Raw genomic sequence first — 27,527 nt, 5'->3', positions numbered from 1 at the left:
GCCTTGCAAACAAACAAATGGTGAGTGACAGGCGAGCTCCAAGTCCTTTACAGAACACAACAGCATCTCACATACAAGACGATGGGCAAGCGCATGCACCCCACACTAACACATCATCTTGGAAACACCTGACATGCTCCAAGTGACCCAACAAGCTTTGCATAGCCCTTTGAAACACAGCTGATGCCGATGCTAGCCCAAACTGCATGTGGATGAACCTAAACGCTCCTTCTGGTGTGATGAACGACGTTAAAGGCCTAGATTCAGGATGTAATAGAATCGGGTGATATGCACTTGACAAATCCAAAGTTGAATATAACTTACCACCTTTAACTCCTGTTAACAACTCATTAATATTTGGAATTGGATGCCTGTCCACCCATATGTTGTTATTCAAGTCTCTCAGGTCCACACACATCCTAATTTTCCCATTAGGCTTACGAGCTAAAACTGCCGGACTTAACCATTCAGAAGCCTCAATTTTCTCAATCATCCCTAACTGCAGTAAACGTGCAAGTTCCTCTTTTAACGCACCTCTCAATATCACAGGCACATTCCTCACTTTGTGCACTTTCGGCACTGCTCCCTCCTTTAACACAATTCGGTGCTGAAACTTCATCAAACACCCTAGTTCATCTTTGAACAAATTAGGAAACTCCATCTTCCACCTTTGTACTTCATCGTGTTTCACAGTCGACACCTGCTTCTCATTGTTGGGGTCTAACAATATCTTCAGCGCTTTTTGTTCCTTCCAGCCTAGTAAACAACAACCACCTTCTACCACATACACCCAACACTCAGTTTCTCTTTGCTTAAAAACCACCTTTCCCCAGAAGCGTCCCATGATGGGTATTTTGCTACCACCATACCCCACCAACTCAATTTCAGAGTCGGATAAGTTACATTTCCCCAGCTTGACCCATGTTGTCCTATCAATAAGTGTATATGGGGAACACAAATCCGCCCACATGACAACCACTATACCATTCACGCTGATTTCACATTTCGGAGGATTGTACTGATCTAATTCAAGTTTGACCATAAAAAGAAAACATGAGCAGCAGAAAAGAGATATGTATGGCAACATGTTTTTTTTCCATGCTTTCTAATACACTTTTTTGCAAAAATGCACCAACTGCTTTTTCAAGTGTTTAATTTCACACTACATGTTCTGCTTTTTGTCTGCAACCAACATGAAAAAGCAAGACACCTAGGGGTCATATTTATAAGCCCTAGTGTCACCTTGCCCAGCTCCCCCGTCATTTTTTTTTAACGTTACGGTGGCTTTAAGGAGACCTTTCTCCTGCGCCGTATTTACAAAGTGGCTCAATGCTTGCATTGCGTCACTTTATAAACCCTTGCGCCACATTATGCCTGCACCAGGCATAATGTATGCAAGTAGGGGTGTTCCGATGCAGGGAGGCCTGAAAAAATAGCACAGTGAAATGTACAACATTTCACTGCGCCACTTTTTCCATAATTTTTAATGCCTGCTCAGAGCAAGCGTTAAAATGATGCACCAATTTCAATCAGTGGGCCTCCCTGTGCTTTGCTGCACTAGCGTCAACATTTTTTATGCTAGTGCAGCAAAGCGCCATAATAGCATCAAAAATGTTGACGCTATTGTCCTAACGACCGCCATGGTGCACCGTAAAGTAAATATGGCGCAACCATGGTGTTGTTAGGTGGAGCAGGGGCGGCGCAAGAAAAGTGGCGCATTGGGACCAACTCACCACTTTCTTGTAAATAAGCCCACAAGGTTTTAAACAACTTGTGGAAAAGATGGTGGTATGACTGTATTATAAGGAATGTAGAATGCCCTGCCATACATTGTAAGAATATTGCAAGTCACCTTGTAATTCCATAATCTTATAAAGGAACTCTGCTCTTCACCTTGTTCACCTACATGATCATGAAACTCTTTGGTGACTTGCAATATCCTTGTAATGCATGGCAGAGGGTAATTTATTCCATATACAAATAATAACAATACTAACAAGCTTTTTAAATAGAGTTTCACACCACACTTCAGATGTGTGCTAAGCACCAGAAATACCATAGGTTCCTATTACCCATTTAATTGTACTCAGTTTACTGACTTCAGAAGAATGAAATTCTGTGTAGTGCTTAGTTGGATTCAGACTCTTGATCTGCACATCACCACATGTTTTACCAGCAACCATTTTGCTCATTGAACCTTCCTACTGACTTTGGAAGTGTGGAGTTTAGACACAAAATGTTCTCTACATGAGAACGGACACCCCTGCTTCTGTCCCCAGGTCGAGCTTCTGTTTGCTATGATTTTACACTCTATACACACATCAATCATATGTGTGTGCTCGGTCCCTTGTGACACACAATGTGACCCAGAGTGATGCTCTGTGGCCAAGAGGTGCACAACAAGTGTCCTCTTTTTTTCTGAGCATGACTAGTCTCAATTCACTGGGCTGTGAAGGACTCACAGTTCATGCGTCAATAGATTCTAATTGCAGGATAGGCCATTTTAGCGGTCACCTGCTGGTGAGAGTTGCCTACTGGCCTCTGCCATGTCAAATAATCCAAACGGAGGCTTCACCTCATGGAGGAGGAGACTTCCAACTTTACACCGCCAGCTTACTGACACTGTCAGACAAAGCTGGTGGCTGAATTTATCTAGGAGGAATTTGCAAATGTCAGGAACTTCTTGAAGCTGGTCCCTGCGTAGACCTGTGGAATACTCTGTCTGCAAAAGTAATATAAAAAAGGATCAGTAGCTACCAGCTAGGGTGCTAAACCTTTTCTAATAAAATCACAAGGTTCTACAACAATTGTGACAAGGAAACTCTTTTGTGATTTAAGGTTGTGGTTACTTATTGTCAGCTCCCCTTTACCAAGTTCAGAAATAGACTCTAGAATATTCTGGATAATGCCAGGAGGAGCCTGAGGGAAGGAGTTGACTGACTGCTTAGGAGGATTGCTGGAGGTGCTCTTCATGAAGAAGAAACTGCCTTAAAAAAGAGGACCAGTGAGGAGCTGAGGCACAAGGAGTGGAACACAGTCCGCAGCAACCTAGGGAAGGATCTTGACTGCCAAGTCATGTGTTGAGTCAATGAGGTCCTGTGGGTCCAGAGCCACGCCTAGAAGCTAAAGCATAGGTGTTGACTTGGTGCTACAAAGAGATCACCACCTCACCTCATGGTTTTCCTGCAAGGAAACAAAGGCACCTGTGATTGCTTGGGTGCCTGAAGAACTGAGACTGCACCATCAGTGGTCCCCTCAACAAAAACTAAAGTGCTTTAAGAGGGTTGGCATTATAACAAAATCACAAACCACAGCAATCAGGGTTTTTCATTGATCTCCAATGGAGCACCGTTGTAATTCAGATTGGGCTCTTCACTTGTTTATGTAGTGGATTTTGTGTTTCAGTCTGGAGAAAAATCCTGACTATCACTGTTGAAGTGTGACCACCGTCTCCCAATCTGCACATGACCTGGCATTCTTCTCCAAATTCACAACAGGGCCCAAACCCTTACTTTGGGGATTTACCTATAAAAAGTTTAAAAAATGATGTTAAATCACTCTTGCTGGCCGACCTGTCATGCCGCCAGGCCATGGTGTGCTATCTGCATTGTGTAGTTTTATGAGTAGTTCCCCTGACTTGGCACTAAAAGTACTTTCAGTGAAAATTCCCTGCCAAATAGTTGGAAACTTTGAAGTTGATGGACCAGCTATTGCTGTTCCAGTGAAGAATCTGCCCCCAACTAGCCCTGCAGCAACCACCCTTCTCAACTTTAAATGAAGAATTGGGAAAGGAAACAAAGCGCCTGCCAGGAGGATGCTTTTTCTCAATTAAAGCATTCTGCCCTCATTGCCTATAACGAGTGAGCAAGCCTTTAAAGTCCAGTATAGCCCGCTACAGAGGGGCATAAGGCTATAATGGTTCTTGTACTTGGGTACCTTAGTAATGGATCTGCTTACGGCTTTAGCCTCTTGAATCGCTTCCGACGGAACACTAAGGGCCTAATTATGAGTTTGGCGGATGGGAACACCCATCTGCCAAACTCCCGACGGGGTGGCTGCCACGGTAGTGGCGACCATCCACCCAGACCTATTACGAATTTCCCACTAAGCTGACGGGCAGAAACTGGGGTTTCTGCCCGTCAGCCTAGCGGAAAACTGGTGGCAGCATTTTCTCCAGCTCAAAATCAAGCCAGTGCAATGCTGTCGCCTGCAGGGTGCAGGAGCACCTTTGCAATGTTTACTGTCTGCACAGCAGACAGTGAACACTGTGGGTTGTGGTGGGCAGGGAGACCCCTGCATAGCCCATGGCCAGTGCATGGGTAGTGCAGGGACCCCCATGTGGGCCCCCTGCACCTGTTCTTTGCCAGCCTTTTCATGGTGGTAAAACCGCCATGAAAAGGCTGGCATAGAATGAGGTCATAATCAGCAGGGCAGCACTCCATGCTGATTATGACCTCCATATGCCGTCAACCCGTCGAGATCACCGATCCTGGCGGAGACCGCGAACCCTGGCGGTCTGACCTCAAGGGTCTTAATGTAGAGGTCAGACCACCACAGCAGCGGTCCTGGCCGCCACCACGAGGCAGCCGTTCTCAACACCGCAGGGCTCATAATCAGGCCCTAAGTGGATAGGGTAAATATTTTCCTCATTCTAGACGGACAAATCATTACAGTTCATGATCAATATCAGACTGTTCACAGGAGTGTCCCCCAAGAGGATATGTGTAATGTCTTAAGGCGCAAATGTGCTTATAAAGTAAAATGTTCATGGCTCTAATACTACTTTACACATGGAATAATAAGAAAGGGCATAGCCTACAAAAGATGTTAAACAATATATACAGGTAATATATCTTGTATTCTCTTTCTGAATGTACATTTTATATGTTTTTGGTTTAACTCACATCTTGCACACAAAATGCTGCATTAACCTGTAGTGAATAAATCTGTAGCAGATTTAGGCAACCAAACCGTTCTTAATCATGTGACTGTTGGTTAGTTTAGCCTGAACTCATAGTCAACTCATTGCATGGTCAACTTTTTTTTTTATTATTCAGCTGGCAATGTCTATAATATTAAGCAAGGTTTACATATTATTCTGTGTAAAGCTTTATCCTGGTCACTGTACCTTGTAATAAACGTAACACAATCATCTTTGATCTTCATATTTTGGGATTTCTTCATTGAAAGATTCTACATTTTACTCTTTAGGCTTTGTTCAAAGTCAAGCAATGCCAATTTCAGAGGGCCTCACTGTACGTTTTCTAGTAATTCTGATAGGGCCCGTAATCTCTGTTACTGGCCCAGATCAGAATTACAAGGTCTGGATTTACTATGTACCTGGTTTCTTTCACCAAATATCTCTGGTTTAAATTCTGAGAGAAAAATGAGTAATTCCCGCGGGAACTGGAGCCGAAATCACCTATTCCCTCAGTTATTCCTCATTGTTAAGTGTGCCACTTAGTAATACGCAATATCTCTGCTACTAAAGTTACTGGTACTTCCGGTATTGGTAACTCCAGGGAGGACAGACTTAATAGGACGATATCACTCATAATGTGTCCAAGAGAATCTAGTTTTAATTTTTTGTGATTTATAAATAAACGATACACATCCAGTACGGCTTCTACTTGCACGCAAACAAATCACAATCATACGTATATGATCTATTTTGCTGAATATGGGATTTTTGTGCACATGAAGGCATTTGTTGCAAACTCCTTCCTATATAATATAGAGACACATTAATCAAGAAATCAGGCAGCCCAGTGCAGAAAATCACATTGTTGCACTGCACTGCTTAGTGGGGAATGGGCAGGAATTGTCTTATTTTACATTATACGGCGCATTCCTGTCTTTTCCCTGCGCTGGTGCACAATGTGCTGCCTAGCACCTTCCTGCACAAAAACAATTCTCTGAGACTTTTTCCTCTTTGCATGTGTGCTGAACAATGCACAACACAAAGGAAGAGGAAAAAGGGAGGAGAATAAACATATTTCTCCTTGTTATGCCTCCCCTGGGGAGGCGTAGCATTTTGATGCATTCCCAGGTCTTCCAGTAATGATAAATCTGGGAATGCACCAAAATCCGTGGGTGGATGCTTGGGCATACCCACGCTTCACCCATGGAACACCTCCCTGGGACAGAATAACGCAAACCAGCTATTTGCTCTGCGTTGCATTACTCTGGATTTAGCAAGCTATACAGGACCATGCAAAGCGACCTTGCTTGTCTTGATGAATCTGACTTAGGCTTTGCATTGACTTTGCACTCCTTTGCACAGCGCAAGGGCAAAGCAAAAACTACATACATATGCCCCCTAGTCTCTAAGTTATTGTCTGTAAACTGAACATTTAAATTAACTGACTCATTACTGCAAACAGCAAAATGATGATTCTGGTTATGTTTGTAATAATATAATAAGTACCCGATCAATAGCTTTTCGTCAGAATCCCATAGAATGCATAACTTATATACATAGTATACCAAATTATTAAATTTGTGCTAAAACTCAAATTCCAGACTTCAGATGTGAGTTCTTTCTTAGTCCTCCAATAACTGGTACATGTAGTCACTAGCCATGAGCCTTATGCTGTGCCACGTGTTCCCCCCAAAAAAATTACCTTTGAGGGGGAAGCAGTTGTTACTATGAACTGCTCCGCCTAATCAGCATCATATTGTGTAAATGATCAAAGATTAATCTACTTCTTATATAAAGGGATCAAGGACAAGGTTCTACAAAGTTCACTCTGTGAAAGAACTGACCCCAGAAAGCATAGGTCTCTCTGGTAGTCTGAGCACAGATATATGTGTTTAAGGAAACTTATTATCCAAGAATCTTAATTCATCATATATATAGAATACCACAACCCAACATCTTTCACAATGTAGCTTTATAGCACTCTGCCCTGTGCTATACCTTTAGTAGAATGCCCTGCCCTCTCTCCAAGTTAGGGGCTCAAGCTGCAGGCGCAGGCCTATGATGGCAATGAGAGTATTTATCAACACATATCTCGAAAGGCAGACGCCCATAATACTATTAGAACATGCAAAATATAAATGGTAGAATTTTCTAACTTAAATTGCAGAAAGGGAAATTTGAAATCTGTTAGAAATGGGGTTTCTGGTTGGCTAGGATATGCACCTAAGCCCGGCAGAACCCACCCACTCTACTCAGGGGGAGGGAGTTACACACCCAAGAAAACTCCTGCTCATCTGCTTGGTAACTTGCACGAGCAGCCAGGCTTATCCCAGAGGCAATGTGTAAAGCGATTGCACAACACACACAACACATGTGACTCAATAAATACACCACGAAGGAAACACCACACCATGTTATATAAAAATAACCTGTACTGCACAAAACATCATTAGACCAAACACAAAATGTCAGTAATACCCTGCTACACAAGCAGTTGTCAGAACATCACACAGTTACTAGTACTCTGCAAAAGCCAGCAGTAGTGGTATAAAACCTATAGGTTAAAGGTTATTCTGCAACACAAGCAGTAGTCAGCTTGTCATAATCACCAACAAGGCACATGTCCAAATAAACATAATACTATGAATGTCCAGGCATCATCATGAATGCACATAGGAAGAAAACATTTCCATATGGGAAATCATAGGCACATCCTCCTAATGCACATTAGGTAGACAATAAGGCAAAAATGTGTCCCTCCAACATGGCAAGTGTGACACAGACAACCAGCCTCAGGCCAAAGCCATATCCCCCTTATTCAGGCAATGCAGAACACATTTGTTGTTGCAATCCAAGTAAAACAACATCACCAATCAGGGCATACCCACCGCAAAAGCTCGGGCATGAGACCATCATAGTGAATTGCGGAATGCCTGACAAGGGCTCCGAAGTACCTTAAGCATGAATACCCCAGTGCATTTGCGCTTCTTTTACAAGGGTCACGGTCAGTAAGAAACTCACCACGGCCGCATAGAAGCTCCTGCATGCCCCTTACAGTAATTAGGTTAAGTTTCTTCAGCCAGGGAATAGTAGGGGAAACCCTTCGTGGGCTTCCCCATGCAAGAATTTTGAAAAGGGGTCGCTGCCCGAGGAGATGCAGGGACGCAACTCCGGGGGGCTGGCCAGCCGGTTCATTCTCCCCTACAGAGGGGAGATCACAGGGCCTCTGCCCGCATCCACGCCGCACGGCTGCTGCCTGTTACTCAGCACAGCCTCCTGATGTAGCACGTCTGGAGTGTGCCAAAGCCTTCTGGGCGGTTACATCCTGCCTCCTGGGATGGTACAGCCCAGAGAAGCCTCTGGCGTCCGCAAGTCAGATGCTCTGTACCTTTGGCCTGGGTCCCGGAGGTGAATTTCCACAAAGCAGATGCCTGCTTGTGTCCGGGGGGCACTGGATGAGGCTCGGCTCCCCACGAGCGCTCAGGCCCGGATTCCTCTGACCGGGGAGGCGGAGGCACACACACCAGAGCCTCCATCAGCACTCGGCACACGCTGGTTGTAAAACGTAGAGGCAATTCCACAGCCAGATAAGGGGCACAGCTCCTTGTGTAGTTCACGCTGCTGCCGGAATTACAGGCCACTAGAGTCCCATGGCAGAGAGGTGCTAGTGTCACTAGTACTATCCCTGGGGTTACAAACACCTCAGGGAAACAGTCAGCAGGTCCTGGGAGAGCATTGGGGTGCACAAGATCCCAAAACCAGCAGCATGCCAGTACATCAGGGTCCATGGGGTAAAGTTGCAGTCCTTCTTGTACCCTAGCAGGTCACAGGTCAGCACCTCACTAAGTCAGTCCTGATGGCGGTCCCTTTTGGCAGCATAACAGTTTCTCCTGGCAACCCCACGCAGTGTCTCCAAATGTGGGGGAAAACATCCTGTACTTATACTCACTTTGTGCAATCTCCACAAAAGGAGGAGAAGGGGATCCAACCAGTCCTAACTGGCTCTACGAGTGACCCCCTCTCTCCTCCAACACAGGCTCCAGGTATCAGTGGTGGTAAACAAGCCCTTTGTGTGAGGCCAGGGCACAGCCTTTACAAATGCAGGTGTACCCCGCTTCTCCTTCTCTCAGCCCAAGAAGACCATTCAATATGTAGATGCATCTCTGTGACACCTCCACCCTCCCTGTGTACAGGCTATCTAAAAAGTATACACAAAGCCCAGTTGTCACTCTGCCCCAGATGTGGATTGGAGTCAAGCTGCAAAACGCCAGAGTCATAAGCACAGAGAAACGCTCACTTTCTAGAAGTGGCATTTCTATAATGGTAATAAAAAATCCACTTACACCAGTAAGCAGTATTTCTCACTACCATTACAACCATATCAAACATGCCTACGCTACCCCTCATAGACAAGACAATACCACCCAGACACAAGGTAAGGCATTTCCAATTCAATCCTATGAGAAAGGCAGCACTCACAGCAGTGAAAAATCAAATAGGCTGTTTGTCACTACCAGCACAGGCCACATAACTAGGCACATGTCCTGCCTCATACATAGCACCCTGCCCATAGGGCTAGCTAGGACCTACCTTAGGGGTGACTTAAATGTAGTAAAAGGGGAGTTCCAGGCCTGGCAAGTAAATGTAGATGCCAGGTCCCTGTGGCAGTAAACTGCACATGCATACCCTGCGCTAGCAGGCTTGAGGCAGGTTTGAAAGGATACTTCTGTGGGTGGCGCAAGCAGCACTGCAGGCCCACTAGTAGCATTTAATTTACAGGCCTTGGGTAAATTAAATGTGCCAATCAGGTGTAAGCCAATCATTCCAAGTTTAGAAGGGAGAGCACATGCACTTTAGCACTGATCAGCAGTGGTAAAGTGCCCAGAGTCCTATCATCAACAAAAAGACAAACAGAAATAGGAGGAGGAAGACAAAAAGTTTGGGGCCAGGTTCCACAGATTCTTAAAACAAAGGGCATATTCCTGCTGTTGAGGGTTCTATATCTCTTCATTGTCTTTAAAGGCACTCTCAACATTCCTGTGTTCTGCTAACATTTCCATGCCATGTTTCAGCAACAAACATCATCCTTTAATTGTCTTTAGTAGCTCTTAATAGGAGTTATACTTCCTGCACGTAGCCCATCTTGTTTAGCTGACCAATGGGGCTTGTATAGCAAACATATACTAGACCTGTTATGCAGTGGTGGGCACTGTAGTGGATGCAATATTTTTGTAGGTCAATATTATAGATCTCAATATGGTTTCATAGAACCCCCCACTCTCCTGGCACTAGAGCGGGTCTGCCCATCAAAGATTCAAGAGGGCAGGATTCATGCAAGAGATTTAGCAACCCCACCTATAATAATTTTGCACACCACAACTTTAAACTGAAATTATGTGGCTATCCAGAAATTCTGTCAAAGTTCTTTCCCTACTGACCTTCTTATTATTTGGGGGATCTTCTGAGCAAGTAACCTCCTACGCTGGCATTTGGAAGACTGGCATTTGGAAGACATGAAGTTCTGAACCTTTTAACTACGTTACCATGTGAGGGATAAAGGCATGATGTGGTAACATACTTACTAAATCACAAACATATGGGAATATTTAAGAGCCGCTAGTGCCACCTTAGTGCTGCCAAAGCGTCATTTTTGTGATGCTAGGGCGGCACTAAAGTGGCATTTTCCCCGCGCCATATTTACAAAGTGGTGCAAATCATGCATTGAGCTACTTTGTAAACCCTTGCGCCCTATTATGCTTGCACCAGGCATAATGTATGCAAGGGGGGCATTCCTCCATTTGGGGGGCCGAAAAAATGGCACAAGGAAATATAAAAGATTTTCTTGGGCCATTTCTTTCGGCACTTTTAAAGCCTGCTCAGAGCAGGTGTTAAAAGGGGGCATACCTTTTTTTATAATGGACCCCAACGTACTTTGCAGGAGTAGCCCCAAAATCTGGGTGCTACTACTGCAGAGTACATCAATAGCGTAAAAAAATTAATTATGCTATTGCCCCCTGCCCTGCGCCATGGTGCACCATAGTTTAAATACGGCGCACACATGGTGGCGGTAGGAGGGTTATTAAGGGGCGCAAGGAAAGTGATGCTGCACTGGGTTGCCGCTTAGTCTAGAGGACCTGATTCTAGAAGGCACACAAGGAAGTGCATCGCCTCAGCAGAAACCAAAAAATCTAAAGAAAAGTTGAGTGAATAAAAAAGGTATGGGAGTGCAACAAAATGTGAACAGAAGTAAAAATGAAAAACTGAAAATAGATGAGGCAGGTAGCCAGTGTAAATATGCTAGACAAGGAGACAGATGTGAGGAACATAACAAAAAGATGATGGGAGCAATGTGTGAATTACTCTCAGCTACTGATAAATACTCAAGAGTCCCATTGAAATCCTTTTTTTCACCACTATGCCTAATCCAGACATAGATCAGGCATATGGATATCAGACTTGGTCCTGCTTCAATAGAAACAAGCAAGCTTGAAGCACCCAGCCAGTCCCCTTCAGAGGGGAACAATAGTAGCTTTAGGTGATATGTCTGCAGTCGATATCATGGCTGGGGCATCTTTGCAAATTAATAGAAAACACAGGATTTTGTAGTATAACACGGAATAAGGTAAGACTGTGAAATGAATAAATGAAGCCAGGAGTGAGTACTTGAAGCAGTAGTTCACGAGATGACATGGAAGTGGATTGGAGCCCTTTCAAGTGCCAGAAGAGGTTCGTCTGGATAGCAGACTGAGGGGCAGATTCACTCTTTTTTACCTCAACGAAGTTCAACAGCCAAATTTGCTGCACTGCATTGAGCAAAGGCAGTGGTGGCCGGCAGCTTTAGGAGGGAGGGGGATGGGCGGGAAGCACACACACACACACACTCATTCTTTCACACACAGACACACACGCACATCCATTAACAACACTCATACCATTCAAGCATGCGCCCACGCACCAAACATTCATTTTAAAACATCACACACACTCATTCTTTCACACGCACGCATGCACATCCATTAACAGCACTCGTAACATTCAAACATGCACGCGTGCACCAAGCATTCAATTTAAAACATCACACACACACACTTACCTTCAGCCTCCAGGTCCCAGGAGAGTTGGGACTGCTGCCTTCCCTCATTGCCTGACCTAAGGTCAGCCAATGAGGGAAGGCAGCAGTCCCAGCCTCGTCACAGAGTAGGATGGGGTCAGTGAAACTGCTGACCCCACCCCACTCTGTGACGAAGTGTCACTGATTGACACTAGCCCTGGGTGCGTCAGGGCTTAAACCTGAAGCGCCCAGGTCGAAGTCAATGGGTGATGGTTTCCTCGTCACCCAGGGGAGGACCGCAAGGCACCTTTGCTGAGCAGAGGAGGTCACGCCCATAGGAGCTGTGACTTCCTCAGCCCAGCAAAGTTTAGCTCAGGCAGCCAGGAGTCTGCGCAAATCGTGCATGTCTCACTCCTCGCTGTCTGAGCTGAAAATTAAGAGTGTCTGTCAGGCTGACCTTTGTTCAGCCTGACAGACACTCTTCATGAGGGGCAAAAGGTGGCGGGCGTGGTCCCTCCACCCTAAAGGACGGGCCGCCACTGTGCAAAGGCTCAAACACAGCACAGTGCCATTTGCGTCAAGACTAGCCTGATGCTGTGGTCTTTCTCTGTGTTGACACTCTTAAAGGCTGTCTTACATAACGCACTGCCTCAGAGAAGTGAGCCTGAATCCAGTCTATTTAGGATTTGAACTAAAAGCATACAGTTCCAGTACCATTTCTGAAAGATCCCATACAGTGGATTGGGCTGTGAACTTTAGCACACAAAACGTGTGGGATTTTTTTGAGAAATGAACACATTTCTCCTTGTTAGCACCATGTATGTCATTTAGAGGTTTGAGGGGGTCTTAGCTGTGATTCTTATGACCCCTGACACTGCTTTTGCAACCCTTGGCCTCAGAGGTGGCAAAATCAGTGCCAAAAATACAAGGGTACTCCATGTTGGCTGGTAATGTTTCATTACACTAATAGTGACTAATATTATGTTATTCAACATTAGTGTAATAAAAAATGGAGAACAATTAGGTGGAACATGATCTTTGATGCCAGCTTCGGTGAGTAAAACACTGCTTTTAAAGTGATGTGTGTGTGCTTGCAGGTGACTGTCTTTATGTGAGAGTGTGTGTGTATGTGAGTGTGTGTCTGTGTAATCATGTATGTGAGTCAAAGTGAGTGAGAGTCAGCGACAGGTAGTGAGTAAGAATGTTTGAGATTGAGAGTTCGTAAGTATGCATGAGTCAGAGTGATTGAGAGTGATGAGTGAGATTACAAGTGATTGCAAGTGAGAGTGAATAAGAATGAGTGTACGAAAGTGTTAGAGATTGTGAGTGACTGAATGTGCGTGAGTGAGGATGTGGTGTCATGCTTGTGAGTCTATCGTTGTGCTGGTGTACTGAAGGTAATTCTTGTTTTACGGAAAACTCCCATGGCAAAATACTGGCGCTGGCATACTTAAAGGAATTCTTAACATGACAGACATCTGTTACAAAATACCATCACTAGCATTAATTCTTACCATCTTGGGCACCCACGGTAAAATACTACAATTGACATACTAGAGGCAATTATTACATAAGGGTCCCCAGTGGAAACATACTGGCATACCATACTTGATTACATTTTTATCATGGAGCATCCATGGCAAAAGATAATAGCACACTGGAAGTAATTCCCAGCATAAAGGAGGACAAACTAACATATGGGAGGGTGGCAACAATGACAACATTCTGCTTTGCCATGCAGAGGCAACATTTGAAATAAGGGTCACCTGTGGCATATGGGCGGCATAAATGGCAAAATTATTGGGGGCACCCATGGCATATGGAGCACCTATCACAAAATACAGGCCCTGTCACTATGGAGTTCATTTTTTATATGTGGAGACACATATAGCACATTTTGACAAAATGTGGTCAACTCCTGGGGAATGTCAGGTTTTAATGGCTTGGTACACCCAGAAAGGAGTTGAATATTTGCCTTCAAGCCTGTGACATTTTAGCAAATTTATGTGAAAATTGGGCTTTAAAGTGCACTATTAGATCCATTAAAAAAAAAATGTACAGGGGAAGCAAAACCCCTTAGAGGAGGTCAGGCTTCACTCACTCACTACAATCCAGAGCAAGTATTATGCCCCAAAACTTTCAAAGATCAAGTTAGCACCTTAACTAGGTGTCATCTTACATAGACATTTGTGTTGTGCTGCTACATTATTCGTGCAAGTATTATGGAACTTCAGTGACGTCAGTTATTGTGATGTCATCAAGAATAATATCTTTTTACATGATTTTCTTGAATAATCAAGGTTACAGGTTATATTATGTCACTTCCTGTGATGTCATTAAGGTAAAGGGCATGTAATGTCACTTCCATTCCCTCTGGGCATTTTGGCAAAATGAAATCCTTGGTTTGTGTCTGCCTCCTTCAAGGATGTGAAAGTTTTTTACGAAAAGCTTGGTCCAATTATTTTAGTAGAGCGGCTTTGCATTAAAATACTATGGATTTTTGCTCTTTACCTACCACTTGAAGCTAAGCGAAGCAGCGCAAAGCAATACTAAGTGGTTTAGGTGCTGAAAAAAAGGCACCTTTTACAATGCCAAGCAAATCATCTACTCATTCTTTGCGCTGCTTGCGTTAGAAAATCTGATCTTGAATTTGCCCAGAAAGGATTAATGACTGTTGAAATGAAAGCCATGCTTATGAGTGTTGTAATTAATTCTCCACAAATCATGAATGTAAAGAGAACTTCATTAAAGCATCCATGTACAAGAGGAGAGATAGGGAAACTGACCCAGAGCCACCCTAGAACTCAGAACGCATGTTGAATGTAAACAGATACTCTTGACCAATAACATTAAAAATACATAGGCAAAAGGAAACTGACAAGTGTGAGATAATGTGTGTGTGTTTGTGTGTGTGTGTGTGTGTGTGTGTAAACATTAAAATAAAGCTTAATATAACTATTACATATCTACCTTCCTTACAGAAGAAAAAAAGTTACCATTATAACTTACTAGTACATTACACGTTTCAAATCTTTTTGGTAAACACTAGGGCCCTCATTACGAGCCTGGCGGTCTGTGACCGCCAGGCTCGCGGTTGGCGGGAGCACCGCCGACAGCCTGGCGGTGCCCCTTAGGGCATTCTGACCGCGGCGCTTTGGCCGCGGTCAGTGCAGGAAAACCGGCGGTCTCCCGCCGGTTTTCCGCTGCCCGTCAGAATCCTCCAAGGCGGCGCAGCATGCTGCGCCGCCTTGGGGATTCTGACACCCCCTACCGCCATCCTGTTCCTGGCGGTTCGCCCGCCAGGAACAGGATGGCGGTAGGGGGTGTCGCGGGGCCCCTGGGGGCCCCTGCAGTGCCCATGCCAATGGCATGGGCACTGCAGGGGCCCCCGTAAGAGGGCCCCGCTTGTATTTCACTGTCTGCATAGCAGACAGTGAAATACGCGACGGGTGCAGTAGCACCCGTCGCACCTTCCCACTCCGCCGGCTCGATTCCGAGCCGGCGTCCTCGTGGGAAGGTTGTTTCCCGCTGGGCTGGCGGGCGGCCTTAAGGCGGCCGCCCGCCTGCCCAGCGGGAAACTCAGAATGCCGGCCGCGGTCTTCAGACCGCGGTGCGGTATTCCTGCGGCGCAACTTTGGCGGGCGGCCTCCGCCGCCCGTCAAAGTTGTAATGAGGGCCTATTTCTTTTTCCATTAACTTCCCTAGATACAGTAACAGAATTGAATGAGAGATCAGATCTTTCCATATGTTTTGGTTCCACGGTGACACTTCCAAAGTCTGGCTCATTAATGTTACGACTATCTTCATAATATGGCAAATTAACTTTTGCTAATCAAGAAATACTCCACCAAGACCAATTGTTTAATAACACCGAGGTTTTACCTACTTTTTGAATAATAAATACTTTAGAACATTTCGAATATGTCTCTCTACATGAAAAGGTAATTTAAAATTTTATTTTTACCTGACCTCCCACTTGCAAAGGAACATGCTATGCAGTTGATCCATGTATGAGGCTGGCCTGGTTTATAGTGGGTACCTATGGTACTTACACCTTATACCAGGTCCAGTTATCCCTTATTAGTGAAATGTAGGCAGTGTCTAGAAGCCAGGCTCTCAAGAGGTAGCTGTGGATGAGCAGCTAAGGCTTATCTAGGAGACATGCAAAGCTCATGCAATACCACTGTGTTCACACAGTACTAACACACATGAAAGAAAATAGTCCGTGTTACAAAAATAAAGGTACTTTATTTTGGTGACACAAATACCCAAAATACCATAGAGACTGTACTCCCTTAAGAGGTAAGTAATACACAAATTATATACACTAGTATGGAGAAATAGGCATAAAAACAGTTTAGAAAACAGTGCAATTAGTGAAAATCACAATAGATAGAAATGGGCCTAGGGGAGCACAAACCATATACTAAGCAAGTGGAATGTGAAAGTTGGTCCCCCACCTAGGCAAGTGTAGTGTGTAGAGGGGAGCTGGGGGTACTAGAAAACCCCAAAGGTAAGTACTAGAACCCACCCCAGTGACCAGGAAAGCAGGAGTAAATCACAGTAACTTTCCCAGAACACACACAGAAACGAGAAGAAGAATTATGCAAGAACCAGAAGAGACTGCAAGACACCAACAGTGGATCCCTGGACAAGAAGACCTGTGGAAGAAGGGGACCAAGTCCAAGAAGCACAGAAGAGTCCAGGAAAAGTAGGAGCCTCTGCTAACCCAGATGAAGCTGCAAACCGAGAACCACCGGTGAAGACGAAAAGTCAGCACTGCACCCAAGAAGAGGAGGTCGGGTTCCTGGAGGGTGCAAGTGATGTCCCACAGCAGATGGAGAATTGCAGTCTGGTTTACGGCGCTAGAGTCCGCCAACAAGCATTGGATCACGCAAACCTCGCGGTTAGCGGAAAATGGCGCTGCCCGGAACCAGGAAGGACCAGGTGCACTCTACCCAGGAAAGGGAGTCAGAGGGGGCCTTCAGCAACTCAAAGAGCCCACAGAAGACCAGGCAGCACACACAGGAGTCCCACAGCTCGGGGACAAGAAAGTTGCAAAAGAGGCCCATGCAGCACTACGACAAAGGCTCATACGCCGCCGGAGAACCACTCAGGAAGCTGTGCATCACATGATAGAGTGCTGGGGGCTGGATCTTCAAGATGCATGAAGAACTTGGAGGAAGGATGCCAACAAGCCTTGGCAGATGCAAAAAACATGGTGCACGCGGGTACTGTCTTGCATGGGAAGGCAAGCTCTTACCTCCACCAAAGTTGGACAGTTGGAAGAGAGGATCGTCGGGACCACTTCAGTCCACCACCTGTGATGCAGGATACATGCAGCTCAGCAGGAGAGGGGATCCACGCAGCCGGTCATCATTGCAGTTGGTGCCTGTAGAAGCAGGGGAGTGACTTCACTCCAAGGGAGATTCCTTCACTCTTTTGATGCAGGCTGAAGACGGGCTGTCTTCAGAGGTTGCACGACCGGGAAACAGTCGCAGTTGCTGGCAGGAGCCGGAGATACTATGTTGCAGAAGGAATCTTGCTTCTTTGTTGCAGCTTGTAGAGTTCCTGGAGGGTCCAGATGCAGTTTCTTCAGTGAGAAGTGAAAGTGGATGATGCAGAGGATTCCTGTTGGAGTCTTGCAATCCGAATCTGAGGAACTACCCAAAGGAAAGACCCTAATTAGCCCTGAAATGGGGATTGGTCACCTAACCAGGTAAGCACCTATCAGGGGAGGGATCTGAAGCCACCTACTGACATTGGCCGCTCAGATGCTCCCAGAGTACCCTGCCAACCTTGAATCCAAGATGGCAAAACCCTGGGACCCTCTGGAGGAGCTCTGAGCATGACCCCTGGGTTGGTGATGACAGGCGAGTGGTCCATCCCCTTTCCTTTGCCCAGTTTCGCGCCGGAGCAGGGACTGGGGTCCCTGAACCGGTATACACTGGTTTATGCAAGGAGGGCACAAAATGTGCCCTTCAAAGTATTTCCAGTGGTTTTGGGAGGCTGCCCCTCCCTAGCCTGTAACACCTATTTCCAAAGGGAGCAGGTGTAACACCCCCTCTTCCAAAGGAAATCCTTTGTTTTGCCTTCCTGGGCTTGAGCTTCTCAAGCAACAGAAAGGCAGAAACCTGTCTGTGAGGTGGCAGCCGCTGGGGCTGCCTGGAAAACCTCAGAAGGCTGAAATGGCAAAGCTGGGGGGGTCCTCTATGGAGCCCCCAGAGTGCATGGAATCATACAACCAATGCTTGCAAAAGCCTTAGGGTATGATTCCAACATGCTTGATACCAAACATGCCTATGTTCAGAATAACCGTTATGTAGCCGGACATTTGTAGTGACCTATGTCCAATACACGTGTAAAACGGCATCCCTGCACTCACGAAGTCTGGAAAAATGGGCCTGGAGTTCGTGGGGGCACCTCTGCTAGTGCAGGGGTACCCTCACATACAGGTACCTTGAACTCTGCCCTCAGGGCTGGAGGGCTTGCTATAGGGGTGACTTATTAGTGACCTGGTGCAGTGTAAATGGCAGTGAAAGGGTGCTTGCACCTTTTCAGGCAGGCTGCAATGGCAGTCCTGCAGAAGTCTTTGCATGGGCTCCCTGTGGGTGGCAAAATATATGCTGCAGCCCATAGGGATCCCCTGGATCCCCAATGCCCTGGGAGCCTAGGTACCATATACTAGGGACTTATAAGAGGGCACCAGTATGCCAACTGTGGGTGAAAAACTGTGTTAATAGTAACTAACAATACATTTTTTAAGGAGAGAGCATAACTACTGGGGTCCTGATTAGCAGGATCCCAGTAGACACAGTCAACCACACTGACATCAGGCAGAAAATGGGGGTAACCATGCCAAGAAAGAGGGTACTTTCCTACAATCCACTCTTCTCCTCTTTTCATTGTTATAGTTATTTTTAACCCTTTCATACAAATTTGTAACATCCAGAATGTTCTCATTATGACCCAACCAACTAAAAGAATGGTCTTGTCTGGGTTTCCTACCTTTGAGTAGAACAAAAGGTGAAAATTTGGTAGCAGAGTGTGGTGTGCAATGATAAGACCAAATTAATTCTGAAACATGTTTCTTAACATTAATGCGGGCCTTGAGAGCTAATTGAATGCCTTCAACAAAGGTTTTATTGAATCTCTCAACTATTCTATTCATGTTTGGTGATGGATATTATCATTTTTAAGAAATGATGTAAATTCATTAGAGGTGAATTGTGTTCCATTGTCAGAGACAATGACTTTGGGCAATCCCTCTCTCATAAATACTTCTTAGAAAAAGTCAATAATACTAGAAGAATCGACATACAAAACCCATTTTATTTCTGACTACTTTGAAAAGTAGTCAATTACCATGAGAATATACATTTTTATATTTGAAATTCCTTCATAAAGGCCTAGAATATCAATAGCAAGTTTCTCCCATGGTCCTTCAGACATAGATGTTTGTATGATATCAGCATGCTGCATTTTTAAAACTTAATCTAAATTTGCACAAAGTGGATCATTTTTTACAAAATCTACCACTTCATTGTCCATTTAGGCCACGAAAACAGGTCCCTCACTTTTCTATGGTATTAATGAGCAACAGAAGTAAGACTCACTGACAGCAACCAGTTTAGCCAGGGATACCATTGCAACCAGACTGAATGATTTTGCTTGCTTGCTCCTAAAATCATGAGAAAATATGTCAATCATTGATGAACCATTTAACATTTTTGTAAAAAGTGTTTTTCAAATAACAACCTAATGGAACATGGAGTAATTACCTCTTCATATAACATTTATAAAACAACATGTCTCTGTTCCTTAGGATAATACATTTTTTCTTTGTGAGTATCCACCCTGTGGACCCTCACATTACTTGGTTGACCAATGGCATATCTTCTAGGATGTAAAACTGATGCATCTAAGGGTGGCTAGCATTTGAAATTGACTAGAAAATTGCTCCTGTACTTATTGAATGGTTATAGCTATAAAGTAGTTGTTTATGTGCTAAAAATGCTGATAACAAATAGTATTGCTGAAACATCTGAATCAGAATGACTACTTTCAGGGAAACCAGTTTGTGTAATTTTCTATATCTCTTCTTTCTTCACAATCTGTAGGTCGCTGGGTGGAAGAGCATGGAGTCATTCATAATCTGATGTTTGACCCAGAAACTCAGAAAAAGTATTCTCACAAAGCAACCCAAAACAAGACCGAATGGTGGGACAACGGTGTACTGCCGCTGTGGATTACAGCTCAGAACCAGGTAATTGATGATTTTCCTTCAGATTTGGAGGCATGTAAATCTGAACATTGTGGAACAACCATTTAAATTCTCCAAGGATCCCCTTCATCCACCTGGCTCCCACAGACAGACACTCTCATATCATCAAAAGGTGGACTTTTATTAATCCAGCTATGTTTGTTTATATCGATTACCAACAACCATTGGCAAAGCCAATAGATGTGGTGTTAACTGCCAACTTTTGGTGTTTTTCAATGTTTGTTGGGTTTTGCCATGCGTGAGGAATTAAGATACTGGTTGAGGGGGTTGAAACCCTACTCAAGCATCAACCACAATCCTTGTCAGAAAGAAACACAAGCAAATCCCAAATTATCCTGTGGTTAACCCTTTGGTAGCTTGGTACAAAAGCCGTCAGGCTTAGCTTAGGGGCAATGTGTTAAGTATTTATGCACCACACAAATAGTAATAAATTGAAAACCCATCACGAGAAAAAACCCACACCAATTTAGAAGACTAGAGTAAAAAAAAAAGGATCTCGGAAAGGGAAAATACTACAATATAATTACATAGCTCGAGAGCTGAGTAAGTAGGAGTATGCTACTGGGCTTGTGAATCTAGACCTGCGAACATATCCCCCTTAGGGATCTCAAATACTGTTTAAATTTAACTTGCCCCCTAAAGAATGCCCTACCTATATAAGTAAATTGTTCCTAGATAACCAATCAAGAGAACCCACAAATGCTCCTACTGTTAGCTGTAACAATGATGACCTCAACAAGGTTGATTGACTCAGCGAAGACAGTGATGCACCTTCTGGTGGTAATTTGACAACAATCACCTGTTCATGTCCCATAACAGCCGGAGTACAGTTAAGTAGGCAACAGAATAGACATGTGAATGTGGTTGGACATGTAAACCAGGGTAAGGATTATTCAATATATACCTCAACCCAGGGTAGGGATAATGGAATGTAGTTAAATCTCCTTTGTTGGAATATTGCAAGAATTAGATCTAAGATGAATGACCCAGAATGCCAAACTATGTCACATTGTACGTTGAAGTCCCTCACCTCCAATTTGACAGCTGTTAATGCTAATGGTCTTAGATTAGTAAAGGAGAAAGTGCTGTAGGTGGCTAATGATGACAACATGAAGGATAATAATTGGTCTTCATTCCCCACTGTGCTTAATAATAATCCGTTTATCCTAGCTCTTCATGGAAATTATGTTGTTGGAATGTGGCAGGTCTTGAGGCTTTTTATCTGGGCCTAATTTTGGTTGTTACTTTAATGATGTGTTAATTATCTGTCTTCAGGAAACATGGTTCACAAATGTTTTTGAATTAGATGAGTCATTTGTTTTTAGCTCCCCTGCCATTACTTCAATTAGAGGTTGCCCAAGTGGTGAATTAGCTACATTGTGGAGATCATATTTTGTCTGGAAACGTTCTCAACTGCTGGCCACTTTCTACTATGCTATGGTTGTCTATTGTTGTCATACCTGATCAGATGGTTTATTGCATGAATTTATATTTTGCAATGTTATTTAGGGCCGTCTATTAATTGTATTTTATCATTAACCTTTCTTCAAAAAGGCTCTGATAAGTTAATTGGTTGTATACCCAAAATCAATCTTAACCATGTCTGTTACTTTAATGCAAAAATAACAGGCTTTGAGTATAGAAAAATTTGATTTTTTAAAATTATTATTATATTTATTATTATATTTGGCAGCATGTGCCAAAAGAGACCCCTTACTAACTGGTTGAAGGATGCATCAGAGGCTCTTCCTATGACATTGAATGTTACTGCTTTTAAAGTCATTTCATACTGATTTTGGGACACCTTCACAACAAGTCTAAAAGTCTCTAGTATGGTTTCAATGCAGTTAGATAATTTCCACATACCTTGAAATTCTAAATACTCTAAGTTTCAAAATTATTAAAACTACTCAAGAGGCAAAGTTTTGGTTCGGTATTCAGTCTGCAGTTACCTCTCGCAACATGCATACATTTTGCTTTGTAATAGCCAAAAATTTAGGGATACCAACAAACCCTCTATTTCAGTAGATGAAGACACTTGACGTTCTTATTTTTGTGTGTTGTATACATCTTCTTCCACTGGTCTTTTTGATTTGAGACAATTACTTTTTAATAGAGGCTCTAGTTCTCAGGAATTTAATGTAGATGAAATTGCTTGTGTCATTTTAGAATTAAATAATAGTCGAGCTCTGGGACAGGATGGTATACCCTGCTATCACATTAAAGCTGGTCCTCATTTATGGGCAGGTATCCTGAAGACACTGTTTGATTGTTGTTTGAAGGCATACATAGTCCCCAATTCTTGACAAGGTAGTAATAGTATACCCCTTTATAAAAAAAGGAGATCACATTCTTCCAAACAATTACCATCCAATTGCACTCTTAGACATTACTGAGAAGATTTTGCCAAATGTTTAATAAATTATTTATTTTCTTGGATAGAAGGTGTTCGGTTATTGCCTATCAAATCAGGCTTCTGAAAGGCTTTTTCCACAATTGACAAAATTGTGGTCCTTCATATGATCAGTGAAAAGTATGTGTGGTGGCAAAGAATGAAGGCATATGTGGCATTTGTTGATTTCAGCAGTGTTTTCGATTCTGATGGTTGTCCAACACTTTGGCATAAACTTGTGAGACAGAGCATTCCATATGATTTGTTACCCTCACTGATATCCTTTGGTTCTGACAATTAGTTGAAAGAACTCCTTTTCACTGCAGATGAATACTCATATAAAATTCCAGTAGATAATGGTCTTAAACAAGGATGCATTTGGCTACTTTGTTATTTTCTATTTCTTGATCTGATTTTTCAAAGTCAAAGTGTTACAGATCCTCCAAAATTTGATTCATGGGTGTTTTTCACCTTGCTGTATGCTCACAATTTAGTATTAATTTCACTCACCCCTATTTGTTTACTGAAGCAACTTGATATTCTTGCCTCTTTTGCACTTACAAATATTCTTTCTGTAAAGGAGAAGTAAACTAAAATTATGATAAGGGGGATCAGTAGTGATAATTCTCCCAGGTCCTATTTTTTAATGGAGGATAATTAGAGGTGATAAACGAATATATATACTTAGGAGTGAGTATCTCCAACAACTTGTCACATCTACCTCAATATACACTACAGTTTTTTTAAATCAAAGTTTACAGGAATTGATCTTTTGCCATTTTTAAAGTACATAGGAAAAGAGATGTTCAATCACTTTTAAAGCTGTATATCACAAGTGGTATTCCTGTTGCATTGTATCGTATAGAAGCAAGGTCGCTTTCCTCCTTTAAAACTATCTCCAACATTGAATCTGTCCTGTGGGAACGATACTTTGGGGTGAGCTCCTCTAGTTTGATTGAAATGATTTGTATTGAGCTTGGTTTGACTGGTATAATCTTTCAAGTTTATCGCCAGATTATTTCTTTACTTTTTTCATTTGTTCAGTAGTCCTGAAAATACATTGAAAACAATTATTTGACAGGAACTTTCAAGGGGTAACAAAATGATTTATATATTTGGGAGAGTTTAAATCAAAGACTACATCAGATGACCTTAAATAATAATGAGGTGCCTTCCTGCCTAGGTCCTCTCCTGTCGGACTAGCAATGCTTTGAAATGCCTCTTAAGCAAGAATGCTAAAGTTAGAAGCTTTCAACATGACTTGCAAGATTGTTTACTGATAAAAAGGCTTCAGTTGAGCTCTATGTGATATTGTAATATGTAATTTTATTTAAAGGCCAATTTATGTCCTCTTGTACTAAGATCTTTTTTATGAAATGGGTTAGCCCTTCATCTGTTTTGTCAATATGGCAGAGCCATAAAACAAGATTTGAATCATGTTTTATGTTTTTTGTCTGGGTCTCTTGCATGTGCAGCAAACATTTATTTATCCAGTTTTTTCAAAGCACATTATATGAGTGCATTAAGAAGTACTTTATTATTGTTAATTCAACCTACTGTGAATGTCTTTCATCATCTAATGAGGTATTTTTGTTCCTTGTATCTTGACTTTTTTCTTATCTATTTATCTTATTGTATTATAATGTATGCACACTGTTTTATTATGTATGTATTGTTTCAATTATATGCACTTCTTTTAAAAATATCTTAACTGTATTTTATTTATACACTACTGTTTGATGTGGTTTTAGGTGCCCTATGTGGATGCTCTTTATGTTACGAATCAATACGTAAAAAAAAATATATATAATAACTGCTTTCTTTTTTCTTTTCAAAAAGAAAAAAGATTTTCTGTTTGAAAATAAAAAAGCAAATGCTCCCTTTGCCATGGCAGTCCCCTCCCATAGGGAGGGTAGCATTTAGCAGTTTTCAATGCTCTTTACTGCTAGGGTTTTCCTGGCGGTGACTGGCAGTGAAAACTGACGTCTAATTCGGCCCATCTAAATTAGTTGGCCAAAATCAGAGGTCTGCCTACGATGGCCCAGTATTCCAGAGGGGTTTAATCACAGCAAGACAGAGTAGTCTTCACCGTGATTAAACCAAAGGTCCACCTGCTTCTAAATGTGGCAGTCGGACCATTATGTTGGCAGTATGTATACACTGTCATCAATGGAACAGAGTATACATACCACCAACATAAATATTAGGCCTTTAGTTATAGCATTACATAATGTAGTTCTGTTGTTTTTATGCACTGTGGATACAAGATATTACTGTTATCCACTTTAATGATATTCACACGTCTCACTCTTTGGAAAGGATTCCTAGAGTAACACCTTCTCTTCCACCCCTCTAGGGAACGGAAAATATTCCTAAAACCTCCTGCGTGCTCTCTCAGGCAAGGATAATATTAAGAACACCTATGAAGCCTACATAATGATGAGGAAATGCCATCCACCTAAAGTTAGGATTAATTTTGCATTTGTATATTATATATTGCATTTGATTTATTGTAACCCATAACTTGATGATAATAACCATTGTCAGGTGGCTACTTTTGGATCACTGTTAAGGACAGATGAAATGCAGCAGACTAATGACCAAGCTTAATTTGAGACGGTGAGTGCAAGTGGGGCCCATCGGCACTCCTTTTGGGGACCGGCACTCATTTGTCCTAATCACTTTCACCCAGAGCAAGAGTGCAAAAACCACAAAAGGGGCAAGAAATAGGAAGACAAAGACTGAAAAACAAAGAAAGGGAGAAGGCAAGGATGAAAAATAACCTGCAAGAGTGGACTAAAGGGGCTCGGAGTGTCTGGTGGCGATGAAAGAGGCATGATGTGGAGTCAAGACTATGCAGCCCTGATATTAGGCACCTGCGATATTCGTGGCTCTGACCGCAGGTTTTGAGCAAATCTTTGGGCCCTTTGCACTTATTGTTTTCCAAATTAAGCACTGCTAGAGCCTGCTGTGATGTGTGATCTCGGAGACTCAGACCGGACTTGGAGTCTATCGAGCATCAGTGCCAAACCAGCCACCAGTGTAGAATGGGAAAGGGCAGGGCTGGGTTTATTGTTGGAAATATTTGTTGGGGCATCTCCCAATGACATTCATCTTCAAGGATCCCCTCAATACTACCTTCCAATGGTGCCCCTCATCTATCACTAGCCTCTCTCTCACATTTATTTATTTTACATAACTACTCATCCCAATATAGACTGTTCAGATTATACAGAGGCAATGAGTCATACAAGTGTGTAACGCAATGTGTAGGAAATCGCATTTAAGACAATGAGGATTACGAGGTGTGAGAGTCACAAGTCATCCATACCTTTAGGCATTATATGTTAAGAGTGCTTGGTCTGGAGAAATGAAGGAGCGGAATAACTTTTACAATGTGCTGTAGTTGCTACACTGCCCTGCGCTGCGTGAAAAGGGGAGAAAGCACCACTGCACCATATCTAAGAAGATATGGTGCTGTTGTTCTCTCCTTTAGTGCTGGTGTACCTTAGGCTACATTGTGCCAATGCACAAATCCTTGAACCATGGTGCAAGAGTGTTTGCATGATGTCAGTCTTAGGTTTTATATTGGAAGCACACCCTTCCAACACAAAATTCTATCCTTTGAAAAAGTTTAATTATGTACTACTTTGTATGTGTGCTATACAGTGCAACATGCAAAGTTGGAAAAGTTTGGAGAAAATAGACCTTATCTCCAACTTTATGCAGGACTTGAGGCGGCAAAACCTGTGATGCCAGTAGATAAGGATTAATGTCAAGATCCATCTGTGTGTGCATAGGAATATTCATGTTCCACCTATGAGATGCCTCCTTGAAGTAAAGTAGTGCACAGTGCCACTTTCTGTTACTTTAGGGCTAAGTCAAAGGGATTTGTGCAAATAAGTAATCCCCAAAACAACACCTTACACCAGGATTCCTTCACTTTTGTGAGGCAGACCAGGTGCAAAGTGTTAGTAAATCCACCCTATAAACATAACAGATTGATTGGGGAATTGGTGGGTGTTGGAAAATGGGTTATTGGTAGGGCAGGTAGGTACCTACACCTAGCAACAAGCCACAAACCTCCACATAAGTACAGTTAGGTCTCAGTAAATTAATCCCAGCTCTACCCTTGGTAGCTTGGCATCGAGCGTCAAGGCTTAACTTAGGAGACAAAGTGTAAAGCATTCAAATATCACAAAACAGTAATGAAATAAAACACAGGAAACAGTTTAAAAATCCAAAACCAATTTATAAAAATAGCTTATATTTTTATCTTTAAAATGACACAAAAACGATTAAAATCGGTTCAGGGGAACCGGAGATATGAATTTTTAAAGTATTATTATTTTCTAGCGCTTAGAAACAAAAAGCGCCAATCGGGTCATCTGGTTGCACCAGGACCGGGGCAAAGTCAAACTTTCAGGCCGACCGCGATGGAGCCCTGCTCGGCTACAAGTCGCGGGAGGCCTCGGTTAAAAAGTTACCTTCTGACTTCTTTTTTGATGTTTTTCTTCCCCGGGACGAACCTGCCAGTTGGATCCGACCTCCTGGAGCCCTTGTCCGGGTACGCGAAGTCGGTTTCCTCGGTGGTGATTTTTACCTTCGGACTTAGTCGTTTTTTCGAGATGAAAATCCTTCGACCGGGGTAATCCTGGATCTTGATCCGACGTCTGTGGAGCCCTTCTCGGATACGATGGCTGGAAGGTCCCGGTCAACTTTTTACGTTCGGACTTAGTCTCTTTTTTGGATGTTTTTCTTTACCGGGACGAACCACGAAGTCAGGCCGGGTCGCGGTTGAGGCAAGCCGGCTAGAATTTCCGCGTCGGGTCGGTCACTTTATGGAGCTTTTTTTCAAAAATTCTCCAATCTTTTCCAA

The 27,527-nt window shown here is 43.1% G+C and overlaps 1 protein-coding gene across 1 annotated transcript in view; it reads left to right on the top strand.

Moving 5' to 3' along the window:
• LOC138260762 (ectonucleotide pyrophosphatase/phosphodiesterase family member 7-like) overlaps nucleotides 1-27,527 on the top strand; it is a 125,286-nt gene that overhangs the window by 24,621 nt on the left and 73,138 nt on the right. The window contains exon 2 of the mRNA XM_069209223.1: nucleotides 20,093-20,238. Within this exon, the coding sequence (XP_069065324.1) occupies nucleotides 20,093-20,238 (146 nt within the window). The remainder of the gene's footprint in view (nucleotides 1-20,092; nucleotides 20,239-27,527) is intronic.

This window comes from Pleurodeles waltl, chromosome 10, assembly GCF_031143425.1.
Source record: "Pleurodeles waltl isolate 20211129_DDA chromosome 10, aPleWal1.hap1.20221129, whole genome shotgun sequence".
Lineage (NCBI taxonomy): Eukaryota > Metazoa > Chordata > Amphibia > Caudata > Salamandridae > Pleurodeles > Pleurodeles waltl.
Note: the sequence above shows the minus strand (reverse complement) of the source record. Positions and strands in the feature narration are given on the sequence as shown.